General features: G+C 42.0%; 2 protein-coding genes across 2 annotated transcripts in view; one reads left to right on the top strand and one right to left on the bottom strand.

Moving 5' to 3' along the window:
• The window catches only part of pomgnt1 (protein O-linked mannose N-acetylglucosaminyltransferase 1 (beta 1,2-)), a 13,466-nt gene extending 4,636 nt beyond the window's left edge, over positions 1–8,830 (top strand). Inside the window, exons 8-21 of the mRNA XM_017304245.1 lie at positions 576–716; positions 924–994; positions 1,122–1,197; positions 1,273–1,356; positions 1,548–1,589; positions 1,669–1,727; positions 2,880–2,952; positions 3,276–3,404; positions 4,082–4,207; positions 4,814–4,878; positions 4,957–5,001; positions 5,096–5,231; positions 5,309–5,418; positions 7,512–8,830. Coding sequence (XP_017159734.1) covers positions 576–716; positions 924–994; positions 1,122–1,197; positions 1,273–1,356; positions 1,548–1,589; positions 1,669–1,727; positions 2,880–2,952; positions 3,276–3,404; positions 4,082–4,207; positions 4,814–4,878; positions 4,957–5,001; positions 5,096–5,231; positions 5,309–5,418; positions 7,512–7,593 — 1,239 coding nt within the window. The 3' untranslated portion in view covers positions 7,594–8,830. The remainder of the gene's footprint in view (positions 1–575; positions 717–923; positions 995–1,121; positions 1,198–1,272; positions 1,357–1,547; positions 1,590–1,668; positions 1,728–2,879; positions 2,953–3,275; positions 3,405–4,081; positions 4,208–4,813; positions 4,879–4,956; positions 5,002–5,095; positions 5,232–5,308; positions 5,419–7,511) is intronic.
• A 751-nt stretch (positions 8,831–9,581) lies between these two features.
• LOC103463246 (tetraspanin-1-like) lies at positions 9,582–12,290 on the bottom strand. The gene is made up of 5 exons (XM_008406485.2): positions 12,261–12,290; positions 11,362–11,460; positions 10,975–11,118; positions 10,748–10,831; positions 9,582–9,769 (listed from the first exon to the last, which is right to left on the bottom strand). Exons 1-5 carry the CDS (start codon positions 12,288–12,290, stop codon positions 9,710–9,712), a joined length of 417 nt encoding a protein of 138 aa, XP_008404707.1. The 3' UTR covers positions 9,582–9,709.
• Between the last annotated feature and the right edge of the window lie 1,370 nt (positions 12,291–13,660).

The raw sequence follows: 13,660 nt of genomic DNA, 5'->3' as shown, positions 1-13,660 counted from the left end.
TCATTGCAGGATGTTAAGTGGAAGCAGACAGTGAATGTCGCCACTTGATCGTCTCCACTGTAAATTGTTGGGACGTTTCTTCAGATTCAGACGTTTTATTGTAAATAAATAGTTAAACTGATCCTCTCCTCTTATTGTTTGAGTATTTTTTAGTAGCTCAACTGATGAAATCTGTTAGCTGCTAGCTGTTAGCTGCTAGCTGCTACACTCACACAGCAGAGAAATGAGACCCAAAAGAAACAATCTGTGAGAACACAGCTGAAGTTTGCAGCCAGATTCTGCTGGATCTGTTCTGTGAACCCAGCCGACCTGCAGAAAACCTCCTGGTGTCTCTAACCCAGGGGTGGGCAACTCCAGGCCTCGAGGGCCGAACTCCTGCAACTTTTAGATGTGTCTCTGCTGCACCACACCTGAATAGAATAATTAGGTCATAAGCAAGGCGCTGGAGAACTGATCTACTCAAAGAGGAAGTAATTAAGCCATTTCATCCAGTGTTTTGTACCTATGGCACATAGAAAAACTGCAGGATAGCGGCTCCTGAGGACTGGAGTTTGACACCTGTGCTCTAACCTGTCTGTGGTCCTGCAGAGGCCGAGTGCCACTGGGCCGACACGGAGCTCAACCGGAGGAGGAAGCTGTTCTGCAGCAAGGTGGAGGGATACGGCAGCATCTGCAGCTGCAAAGACCCGGCGCCCATTGAGTTCAACCCCGACCCGGTGAGTCGCCACACTGATCACAGAACCAGAACCTGCCTCAGATCGCAGAGAAGTGTTGGTTTAAATCACGTTCAGTGGCGCCGCCCTGCTGGTTGAAACCTGAACCTGCAGCGTTCTGTAGCACTCAGACTGGTGTTGCATCTGATCTGGTTGATCCAGTTAAATGTCGTCTGCTGGCTTCCAGTTAAATCTGGTCTGTGCTTGCAGCTTCCCAGTAACAACGTCTTCAATGTCCCAGTGGCCGTCATCGCTGGGAACCGACCCAACTACCTGTACCGGTGAGACGCAGCTTCAGAACCGGTTTGACCCGGTTTCTGTCACTACAGGCCAAAAAAGGATCTGGTATGAAGAAAATCAGAGCTTTTATTTTGAAGGGTATAGCTGGAGCTTCCTGTCTGCTTGCAGGATGCTGCGCTCACTGCTCTCGGCTCACGGAGTCAACCCCCAGGTGATCACCGTCTTCATCGACGGATACTATGAGGTTCGGACGCTCGGCTTCATGATGCTGCCACCGCCAGGCCAGAGCCTCCCTCTAACCGCTGTGTGTCTGCTGCAGGAGCCCATGGACGTGGTGGACCTGTTCGGGTTGAAGGGCGTCCAGCACACGCCCATCAGCATCAAGAACGCCCGCGTCTCCCAGGTAACCAGAGCTCCCAGTTAGACAGGAAATGAAAGTAATAAATATCATGTAACATTGAATTGAAACTTTTTCAGATCGTTTTTGTTTTAAACTCCAAAGTTTGGAAAAGTTTCAAACTGACCTTGAAAATGCTTGAAAGGTTCTTGAATCTTTGCACATTGCTGTGACCAGCTGGTTTCCTGTTGTTTCAGCACTACAAGGCGAGTCTGACGGCGACCTTTAACCTTCACCCGGTGAGTCTCCGCATCGACGCGCCGTCATGGTTCTGACCGGGTCCGGTCTCATGACAGAACCTTCTCTGTGTTTGGACAGGATGCCGGGTTTGCCGTGGTTCTGGAGGAGGACCTGGACATCTCTGTGGACTTCTTCAGGTTCTGTTCAGCTGAACTCTGGCTGTAAACATTCTGCAGCGTGGCCACTAGGTGGCGGTGGCTGCAGAAACATGCGTCGTCTCCTTCTTCACATTTGCTCTTCAGGTTTTCAGAAAGACCAGAGTTACAGAAACGGAACATCTAAATCTGAAACTGCAGAGTGGATGGGAGGATGGGCGTGGCTATTCTGAAATGGGAGGGGCTAACTTGAAATGGGCGTGGCTAAACAGAGATGGACAGGGTTAAACTCAGGTTCACTTTCCACTGTAAATACAGCCAGATATTATTTCAGGATGTCCGCTCATCTTGAAAAATTCTTCAAATGTCTTGAACTCGTGTATCTAACATCAACACCTTTAAATGTCTTTATTTGATTTAAAATCTCTAGTTGGTATGTCAGTCGAAGGTCTTGAATTTAGTCCTTGCAGAACTACTTGATCTCGTATGTCAGATTTTTTTTTTCTGCATGAGTTTTCTGTCAGGCAGATGTTTAAGTCATGCTCTAACACAGTGGTTCTTATCCTGGGTTCGGTCGAACCCCAGGGGTTCGGCGGAGCCTCTGCCGCGGAGGTAAAGACACACTTGTGTAAAGTCGTGATGACGCCCCGCTTTGCCATCACTTGCTGCAGAGGATCACGTTACATTGCTTAGCCAATCAGAGGATCACGTTACATTGCTTAGCCAATCAGAGGATCAGGTTACATTGCTTAGCCAATCAGAGGATCACGTTACATTGCTTAGCCAATCAGAGGATCCCGTTANGGATCACGTTACATTGCTTAGCCAATCAGAGGATCCCGTTACATTGCTTAGCCAATCAGAGGATCACGTTACATTGCTTAGCCAATCAGAGGATCGCATATGAAACTGGGGGGTTTAGTACCTCAAAAAAGGTTAAGAACCACTGCTCTAACATCTTCATAGCCTTCTGTAAACTAAACTGTACATGATGTCCGCCATCCTTAATAAGTCTTACATTAATTTACTTAAAATTAAGGTCTTGAAATGTATTAAATTAATTGGCCTAAAAAAATCATTAATCGCATATTTTATATCTTATTGTGGCAGAACTATTTAATCGTATTATATGTAAGACTTTTGTGTCCCCCGTCTGACCCATGTGCCCTTGTAATCCGTTCTGTTTCCTGACAGCTTCCTGAGCCAGACCATCCACCTGTTGGACCAGGACGACAGCCTGTACTGCATCTCAGCCTGGAACGACCAGGTCAGTCCCGACAGTCCGTGTTCCAGGTGTTCAGTTCCAGGTGTTCAGTTCCAGGTGCTCGCTGTGGGCAGGGAGGATCTCCAGTAGCAGTCAGTCTCACAACAAATCTGAAAAGGCCTCTAACTGGAGTCTGTTTCTTTATAACAACCTCATGACCAGAATGACATGTTAACGGCTCACTATCCAATATTTCACAGTAAAATGTCTTGGATGACTCAGCCACTGCTGATCCACCTCCTTTGCTTTTGCTGTTCCTCTTTGAGTCTATGTGTGTCATTACCTGGAGTCCAGGTGTGTTAAACCTTTGTTTCTTTTGTGAGCAGGGCTATGAGCACACAGCGGAGGACCCCGCCCTCCTCTACCGGGTGGAGAGCATGCCCGGCCTGGGCTGGGTGCTGAAGAAGAGCATCTACAAGGACGAGCTGGAGCCAAAATGGCCGACCCCCGAAAAGGTCACAAACATTAAGACAGAAAAATTAACTGACAGATGTGAAAATATTCAGTTTTAGGGATGAGTGATACTGACTTAAAGACTTAACATGATATTTTGTTGTAATATTGTGATAATGATAAAAATGATATTTATAATAATTATTCCTTATTTTTCATGCAACTGTATGACTGAATCATAGCAACACAAACATTCCTCTTGAAAAACAGTTGCATTCGTATTGTTTCTTAGGAGAGTCACATATAGAAATGTAATTTTTATCGCTAAGCTTCAAACAGTAGCTGCATTTAATCTTACTTTCAAATTTATTATTGTTTATTGATGCACTGTTATTGAACAGTGGAGGAAATTTTTTTTAAATAATAATCTTGACAACAGAGTTTTAGGTTATTATTAAAATCATTAAATGGAATTTATTGTGAGAAGAATAAGATCAAATCTGATTAGAAATTTATCACAATAAATGATAAATTGCGCTATGAATGTCCAGTTAAATCTTCAAATCAGAGAAGAGATATTTAAAAACTGAACCTAAATGCAAATATATTACTAAATCAAATCTGGCAGCTTTCTTCAAGTTTAGAGTAAATTTTAGAGAAACAGATTGAATAAGATCTTATAGAGAAACGATAAGATTGGATTTGATAGAAAACGTCTATTTTTCTTCTGGCTCTGCAGCTCTGGGATTGGGACATGTGGATGAGGATGCCGGAGCAGAGAAAAGGCCGAGAGTGCATCATTCCTGATGTGTCGCGCTCCTACCACTTCGGCATCATTGGCCTCAACATGAACGGATATTTCCACGTGAGAACTCAAGGATTGCTTTCACAGAAACATCTCACACACGTATGGTAGAAAAGGTCCCAGTATGGTAGAAACTGGTCCCAGTTTCTACCATACTGGGACCTTTTCTGTCCTCATAATGCATGTCAAGAACAAAAGGTCCCAGAAGTTAGATAAACAAGTATACACACACACACACACACGCACATTAATTTAAGCTAGTTTTAACCCTCTGACCATAAACGTGTAAACAATCAGATGTTTTAATTTAAGTCACAAACATAAATCAGTGAGTTTTAGATTTTTTTAGGAAAGTTTTTCTAACCTTACTTCCCTCTGTCTTCTCTGACAGAACCGGACTACTGGTCTTCCTGCTACGTAGCTCATTGTTAGCTTTGATATTAGCTGCATTGCTATGTCCTTGTTTGAATGTGTGGCTTTGGATAAAACATAAACATGTTTGACTCAAGGGATTTAGGAGTTTCAAGTTGGGTAAAATTAACTTGATACGAGTTTTTATCAGACTTTGGACAAAAACTAATAACCCGATTTAACAGGAAACAGACCAAAGTTCAGACATTTCCAGATGACTTTATGGATCCAGTTTTCTTCTTTTTCTCTTCACAGGAAGTTTATTTCAAGAAGCACAAGTTTAACACGATTCCCAACATCCAGCTGAGGAATGTGGAGAGGTGCGTTCAGCAGCCGGGAGCTGTTTTCTGGATCTTTGTTAACTCTCTGACCGTTTTTCTTGTTTCTCTGCTTCCCAGTTTGAGGAAAGACGCATACGAGGCGGAGATCCAGAAGTTGCTGAAGTGAGAGTCGCTGCAGAACCAAGGATCTTGCTCAGGTTGTGACGTCTGTTTAAAGTTTCCCACGGCGTTCTGGATGCGTTTGTCCCTGATACAGGGAGGCAGAGCTGCTGGATCACTCCAGGAATCCCTGCGAGGACTCGTTCGTCCCGGACACGGAGGGCAAGACTTACATCATGTTCATAAAGATGGAGTCTGAGCTGGACACGTCCACCTGGACCGAGCTGGCCAAGGTACAAGCTCTTCGTCTTCGGGTCAGGAGGTAGAAGGTTTCCCCTGATTGACGTGGCGTTTCCCTGTTTTCAATCAGTGCCTCCATGTTTGGGACCTGGATGTTCGAGGATATCACCGAGGACTCTGGCGGCTCTTCAGGAAAAGGAACCACATCCTGGTCATTGCCGTGCCGATCTCTCCGTACTCGTAAGTAATTCTTGGGCTGGAAAGAGAATACCAAACTCTGCTCTTCTTATTGATGCCAACATCAGGAGAGAAAAAGCAGTTTGAACTCCTTCAACCTCCGTTGTTTGATCATTAAACTAGAATATGAGAGTAAAGTTGTACCATATGGCTTTATTCTATACTATTTTAGCTTTACTGTCATTTTTATTAACCTCTGTCGTATTTTGTGCACCAAACAGAAAAAATATAAAAAATTCATGCTGTGACTGATTAAATTCTGGGTATTCGCAGAAGTACATCACAGTATCATCTGCATAAAGATAGAACTGAATAAGAGGATTCGGACCTGATCCCAGAACAGATCAGCTGATCATGCTGCTGGTTTACTGCATCCTGTCCTACAAACAAAAATAGCAGTAGCAGCGCCCCCTAGTTTAATAAAGAGAAGACATTTAACCTCCTTCTCTTCACAGAACAGTTAAAATATGAGTTAGAGGAATTAGCAGATTTTACAGCTTTTGAAAGCTGCTGTAAAAAAATGCTTTATAAATTATTAAAAAGTCATGAAGTCCAACAATTTGTCATTTTTATTTTAGTTTAAAAACTAAAATAAAGTCTGTGCAGTTTGTAGTGGACCGAGTTGAAAACAAGAGTCACAGGAAATATTAGAAAATAAGTTTTCTTATTATTATTATTTTAACCCAAAGTAATATATAACAAAAAAAACCTGAACTCATAAAAGAGGTCAAATCTGAACTCAGAAAAAATGCAAACAATCTGCTGCACAAACAAACGTAACTGACCTCACAAAGAAACGACTCACAGGGTTTATAAACCGGCTGATCAGACACCACAGGGGAAACCGAATTACTGACGAATAACCGAACAGCTACGTTTGACTAAACTTAAATACAAAAACTTATCTAAACAAAGAAAATACAAAGCAGCCAGCAGGAACTAGTGGTGCAGCCCAATCGGCATTTGGGCCGCTGAGCCCGGCCAAATTCTGTTTGGCAACTCAGACAAACAAGAGTTAAGCAAACGGCACCAAATTTAAGTTGATATAAATACATATGCTAACTAAATGTTAGCATAGCTAACGAATAGAACAAATGCATCCAAATCAACTGATAAATATTTTATTGAAACTAAAGTGTTGTGTTTGTATAAAACATTAATTATGCATAGAAATAGTTCAGCGTGGGTTTGACCATCACAGGGTTGAACAACTCCATATTTTTTAAGGTCGTCTAGTTGTGATGACGCCATAGTGACGTAAGCGCCAAACGCTTCACAACTTGGAGGCTTTATCAGCTAAATTCACGGCGAATATTAATACTCCCCCATTCAGATCGTCTCTATCAGACCTCAGAGTGAAGCTCTTCCAGATGTTAGTGTTTTATAAGAGTTGCCAGGTTGGAAGTTTCAACACGCAGAGTGACGCTGATCAGCTGGACGGATAAAAAAACCCGACATCACGACGCGTTGCCCCACATTACTCCAGCAGTTTTAAGGACACAGCAATCCGACAGGAAGGGGTCAGGAGGAGCGAGGCCTGGGCCCAGCCAACCGTCCTCGGGTAAAGAGTCTATAGTCTCTATACGCAGGGCGCCGCGCTAACCACTGCGCCGCGCTAACCACTGCGCCGCGCTAACCCCTGTGCCGTGCTAACCACTGGGCCGCAACGCTCCTGTTCTGCTGAAATTTTCAGTTTCTGTTTGGTAAATTCTGTACATTTTTTAAGGTTTTATTGGCTCAGGTGGCCTTTATTTGACAGTTAAGTGATAAGAGAGGGGGAAGACGTGGGGCAAAGGTCACCGGGAATCAAACCTGCGACAGCCGCATCGAGGGCTAAGGCCTCCATATGTGGGTTGTGCTTAACCCCCCAATTATTCACATTTTTATACGAATTGGGCTTTCTGACTAACTCATCTAGTTTATCTTCTTTCACTTCCTTGAAAAATTCCGTTTCAGTAAAACATCATTTCTGATGATGTTCAGCAAAACAACTGGAGGTTATTCATATTCAGGCTGTTTGGTTGGACAGGAAGTGATTTACAGGTCAAAGGTCAGATGGAACTGGTTGAATGGTGTTTCTGGTTTTTCCTCGGCAGCGTGAAGAAACCGGCCGCCCTCGCCCCCATCCACCTGGAGCCGCCGCCCAAAGAGGAGGGGGCGCCGGTGGAGCAGCTGTAGACCCAAACGCCGGCCTGGCCCGCCGGAACCAGAACCGGACAGGAAACTCCTGGAACTTTGGGTCTCTCTGGGGACGGAGCGGTTCCGTTAAACCCAGTGAGAACTGGTTTCTAATATTAACTCTTCATGCTCTGAACATTTTAACATTTCAGAGAAAGAAACTCAGAGGAACTGAAATCTATTTTTAGACGATTGGAACCGGCCAGGTTTTCACAGAACCGGGTTAACGTTCAGAATCTGGATCCTGGAGGACGGAGATGGAACTCAGCCTGCTGCTCAGGAGGAATCAAACCTCCGACCCGCCGAGTTTGGAGAAACTACTGAACTCTGAACATTTCAGCTTTTTATGTTTTCAACCTTTTATATTTATACTAAAGTTCTGATTGGTGGATTTTTAAATGTTACGACTTTTAAGACTCAAAATTACCCAAACGATGACAGAAAAGATAATTTTTTGCTAAAAGTCTCATTGAAACTGGAACCTGGACTGGATCTGGTTCTGCTCCGGTTCAGGATCAGCTGAGGGCCAACAGAAAACAACCCAACATAAACAGGACTCTACCGCCCCCTGCTGGCCGGTGCAGACATGACAGGTTCTTCCTCATGAAGCCCGGTTGGTTCCGGCTGCTGAGCCTCAGCTTTTAGAAACAAAATGAAAGAAATCCAGACGACGTGTTCAGGTTCTGTTAGGTTTTAGCAGGAAAAAAGTCCAGATTTCCTGTCATTTTTTCCAGTGAAATGATTTGAGGAACAGAATCCGACCGGATCCGATTTCAGGAGAAAAACCATTTGGAATAGTTTGTTTATTAAGCGTTGGCAGCGTTTATATGACGCTTTAGGACCAGACTAAGAAAGGAAAAAATTATGAATAATGTCCAAATTTTACCAGATCACAACAATATAAAATAGTCATATTAATATGATAACGACATAATAATGCAAGAATAAAAGTAAAAATAACGTAAAACTTTATGTTCATATTATTTAAGCTTTCAACACTCTGGTGCTTCATTGTCATAATATTTTTAGCCCTAATACTCCATCGTAAGTTTAAACTAAAATTATTCAGGTTTAAATTTGAGTCTTTTCTGATCTGCAGTGACTGAACTCCAGTTTTTATGTTTGACTTCATGGTTTTTTATTTTAGTTTGCCGTGAAGCATCTCAGTGACTCGTCTTGGGCTGAACGTCTCAGATGTTTTATTTCTCTGACTGAATAAAGATGTTTTTACATTTTTTTCATGTTTAAATCGTTTTTCATGGCCGAATATTCCGAAGGAGCTCGGATTTCTCTGCGTCGTCCTGATTTCCCTCCGGAACGTCCTGGGAAACCAAATGAAGGGAATGTGGATGGGATGTAAATATGTGGCATCCTGGATCCTCTGCAGGTTTGGCGGCTTCCTGTCCTTCACCTTCGACCTTCACAGGGTCGTCGATCGTCAGCAGAGTTTCGCTTCGCTGCTCAAATGTAAATCAGATTAAAGCCTCTGCAACATGAAGGAGACACGGATCCAAGAGGAGAGTTCAGCTGTAAAATATACGAATAACCCCACAGTGAACCCTGAAGGAATCGGGAAGCTGCTGGTCGAATGATCAGAGAAATGAATCTGAACCAACATGAGCTGATCAGCCAATCAGAGGAAGAAGCCATCACTCCTGAAGTTTCTAGGATTTTATCCACATCGCTCTGATTAAACGGCCAAATTTAGCTCAAGACGTAAAAGAACAAAATGAGTTGTTACTGAGAACAGTACTGCCGCAGGGTCATTCTTTCACTTATTGCCACCTACTGGTGGGAGGCTGGTACTACAGTGTTGCTGTTGGCAGACCAACAAAATGACATGAACGTAAAACATTATTTCTCTACAGAAACTCCTAAAACCTGAACTTTCCCTTTTAAAATATGGAACAAAAGGAACCAGAAATATGTTGAGTAAGAAAAGATCCAAATAAAAGTTGATTCATTTAAATATATTTATAGTTCATAAATGTATTTAAAACTTCTCTACTGAATTGAAATCAAGCTAAACCTCAACAGGAAGTGTTAAAAATTATGTTGCAGCAAAGATGAGGGCAGCATCAGGATCTACTGCCTCTGCAGGCTGGGAGGAGGAACTTCAGCTGACTTTCTCATCCAGGTGAGAGAACAGGTACATGGAGACGATCATGGCAGCGATCTGAGGAGCAGGAGAAGCAAACATGAGCAGAAACCAGATCATTGAAACATTCACGTGAAACTTCAGTTTCTAAATAAGCAACTGAATAAATATTGGAAATAAAAACATATTTCTCCACAAATATTACATTCGTAGGAAGCGGGTATATCTAAAGTTTTCTCTACGTTCCGGTTCCGTCAGGTCATCCACCTCCAATGAACCAACCACAGCACTTCCTGCCTGACGGCCCAGTGAAAACCAGAGTCACGCCTGATTGGTTGTTCATGTAAGGGTTGGATGTTTCCTCATTTGTTCACTTGTTGTATTATAAGCACTTGCTCAATACAACTTAAAAAATAAAAAGCATGAGGAGGGAAAACTTAGCTGCTGTGCAAATAGACTTCAAAATAAGAGCATGAATATAGACTTCTAAATACTTAAAGAATTTTAAAGAACCAAAAACCAAATTTACACCCAAATTAAACTTTATTCCAAAGGAGGTTTACAAAACAGCAAAGTAAATTAGAGCTTCAGTATTTATCCAGAAAAATAAATGTAGGGGAAGCTAAGTGTGCTAAATTCCAATGTTAGCTAAAGTGCTACACCAACACAGTATTAAATGGAGGCTAAAGCTAACCGCTACGCCAACATTGTACTTAGTGGAATATGTCAAATGTCAAAATTTATCTGATTGAAAGTTTACAAAACTGCCAATAAACCAACGTTTAGGATTTAAGCAGAAAATTAAGTTCAGTCGAAGCTAAGTGAGCTAAACACTTTCAAAGTTATCAAAAAATGCTAAGCAAATAATTAGCTCCACTGTTAGCTGACTAGCAGACTTGTGCCCCCTGTGGTACTGGTCAGGCTCACCGAGCCAATCAGCTCTCAGCAGGTCGTACCAGGGGCCATTTTCCACTTTGACCAAACCGAGCCAAAGCCACACCGGCTCACGTACTGAGGTTTTTATGACCCGTGGTTCGGGTCGTCTTGTATTTTTACCTCTAGGACTCCCACTGCTGCTGCCACACCTCCCACAGCGCAGGTGTGTTTCCTCAGGGTCCTCAGGATGGGATCAAAGCAGCCCTGAAGGAGGAAACATCAGATCATCCTACTGTACAGGAGATATTACAAACTAAAACACCATTATGTTTCCAATATTTAATAACCTGTAATGATAAAGAAAAAAGACAATAATTAGCATCATTCAGTCTGTAGGGAGGTTTTACCTGGACAGGTGAGCGTGCCGCCTCCGCTGGGCTGCAGGGGGCGATGTTGGTGGAGCAGCAGCTGGGCGGGAGGCCGGTTCCGTTCTGCTCCTCCAGCTCTGACCCCAGGAAGTCAGTGTAGTTGGAGAAACCACAACACTTCAACTGGCGGGAAACACGCAGAAATACTGATGACTGATAAACACTTTGATCTGAGGCTGGTTCAGTTATTTTACTGCAGGAAGGTCAGTCTGGAGGTCRGTCTGGAGGTCAGTGTAGGTCAGTCTGGGGGTCAGTCTGAAAGTCAGTCTGGAGGTCGGTCTGGAGGTCAGTCTGGAAGACGGTCTGGAGGTCAGTCTGGAGGTCAGTCTGAAGGTCAGTCTGGAGGTTATTGCCGGTGTGTCTCACCTCTGCCATGGTGGCGTTCCAGATCCCAGTGACCGTCGGATCGCTGCCGTAATCGTTCTGCAGCGCGGGAACAGCCCAGGCCTTCAGGATGCCTTCAGCCTGGAAAACACAAAGTTTAATAAAAAACATGAAACTTGTTGGATCTGCAGATTGAGCTGCGTCCAATGAAGCAGATTACCGAAGGTACCGAACCGGGTCAGAGGACTGGCGAATCCTCTGACCTCAGCTTGGGCCGGTCTCTGCAACAAACATGTCTGGACAATAAATGATCGCGATAAACGATAATATTGTTGTTTTGAGGCCATTTTCAATGAAGGAAGATTCTCAAACATCAATAAAGTTTAAATTCTAATGAACATTTATAACAAACTGGAAGAAATTTTAAATATTCAAAATGAACAAAACAACAGAAACGATAAATAAAAAGAATCATGAAGGTTGAGATCAAAACTCCAGACTGGAAACCAGTTTTCCTCCAGTTTTCAGCAGAAAGGGAAATGATTGGTCTCGTTTGAAGTTATCGTGTGATTAACTGATTTATTCCAACAGCAGCAGGTAAAACTGGGTGATTTTTCTCAGTATTTGTGTTTCCAGCCTTGAATCTCGTTTCCCTGAAAGTTGTTTAAATCTCCATCATCTGTGGATCAAACTGGAAACGAAGACGTTTCTCACTGTGTCAGTTTTACTGTTTCTCTCCCTGCAGACCTAAAACATCAGAAAAGCAGAAGCTTGTAAATCCAAACTCTGTTTCTGTGGCAGAAAATCACAGCAGAGATTTAAAGTGTTTCCAGATGAAATAAATCTTCTCCTCACAAATCAGCTGGGAGAGAAACGGGAAAACTGGGAATGAATCCCAACGGCGAGTCGTTCCTCTGTTTTAATCCTGAGGTTCCTCAGACCTGCAGCCTGGAGGAGACGCCCCAGTGCATGCTGGGACATTAAGACATTTTATTTTATTTATTACACTGGGACAGAATGTTACTAAATATTTACAAACTTTTCTTTAAATGCAACAAACATTCAAGTTTTGGATCATTTTTTCCTGTCATGATGACATAATCCCAGTAATTATTGTGATCAAATGTTTGTCATTTTTAAGTGATATATTAATAACTGCATAATAACAACGTTCATTTAGTAAAGACTCTGGAACTGGAAGATGTTCAAAATACCCAAAATAAAACACAATAAGCAAATAAAATAAAACTAATTATTAATTCAGACTGAAAATTATTGAGCTGATTTTAATTTTTCATGTCATTAATTATTTAATCACGTTTTTCTCTGCCAGAAAATCACTGGACGGCTTCACTTGCTAGATTTCAGTTTTTTCTTTTCATTTTGGCCCAAAGGACAAAAAGTTTGTACACCCTGAGCCTCCTGCACTGTAAAACATTCAATCCTACCAAGTATTTTTGTCCAGTTTCTGGTGAAACATGTCAGCATCTCAAATGAGACAAAACTAAGTTAAAGAAACGTTTCAGCAAGAAGCAGAAGTTAGTTTTAATTCCTTAACTCTGATTCTTGTTTTACTGATAAACTGGAACCTTTTTAAAATCAATATTAAAGTTTTAGAGAGAAAACAGAAAAGTTGAGTTTCATCTGAACTGCAACAACATTAGAAACCAGATGAAACGAATCGGTTTAGTTCTGGAAGGTTCTGCTGCTCCGGTCCGTTTAAGAGTTTAAAACCCGAATCCCCCGTGTGTGTGTGTGTGTGTGTGTGTGTGTGTGTGTGTGTGTGTGTGTGTGTGTGTGTGTGTGTGTGTGTGTGTGTGTGTGTGTGTGTGTGTTATATGCAAATGAGCTGCTTTGCATATAAAATGTTTCGGCTCCACAGGCGGCTGTAATAAATTGTTCCTGAGGGAATCGGAGGCGGAACGAGTTGAGGAAGAGGAGGGAGGATGAAGAGGAGAAGCACATGAATCAAATGATATCGCTGCAGAACGATTGTTTACACTTTTATATTATTGCGATATAATTTGGGGAAACGGAATTTACAGATTATTATTTCTATTTATAACATTAACTTTTATCAGTAGAGGTCAAAGTTCACAGTGAAAGTTTGGAATGATTTTTAACATTTGGTAACAATTAAAGTTTAAAACTTTATTATTAAATAATTATGATTGTCATTTTTTCATTGTTGCATATTTTACTCAACTTTCCAAGAATATTTTCGTTTTTTGGATTCTTATAAAAATCCATCAGGTTTCCTGCATTATTATTATTATTATTATTATTATTATTATTATTATTATTATTATTATTATTATTATTATTATTATCATCATATTTT

The sequence above is a fragment of the Poecilia reticulata genome, linkage group LG4 (assembly GCF_000633615.1).
Source record: "Poecilia reticulata strain Guanapo linkage group LG4, Guppy_female_1.0+MT, whole genome shotgun sequence".
Lineage (NCBI taxonomy): Eukaryota > Metazoa > Chordata > Actinopteri > Cyprinodontiformes > Poeciliidae > Poecilia > Poecilia reticulata.
The sequence above is the reverse complement of the archived record's forward strand: the minus strand, read 5'-3'. Positions and strand labels throughout refer to the sequence as shown.

Coding starts and splice junctions, on each gene's coding strand:
- LOC103463246 (XM_008406485.2), bottom strand. CDS start 12,290: ATGCACTGGGGCGTCTCCTCCAGGCTGCAG. Junction 10,832..10,974: donor CGGCACGCTCACCTGTCCAG/GTAAAACCTCCC, acceptor TTCCTCCTTCAG/GGCTGCTTTGATCCCATCCT. Junction 9,770..10,747: donor CAGCAGTGGGAGTCCTAGAG/GTAAAAATACAA, acceptor CCTGCTCCTCAG/ATCGCTGCCATGATCGTCTC.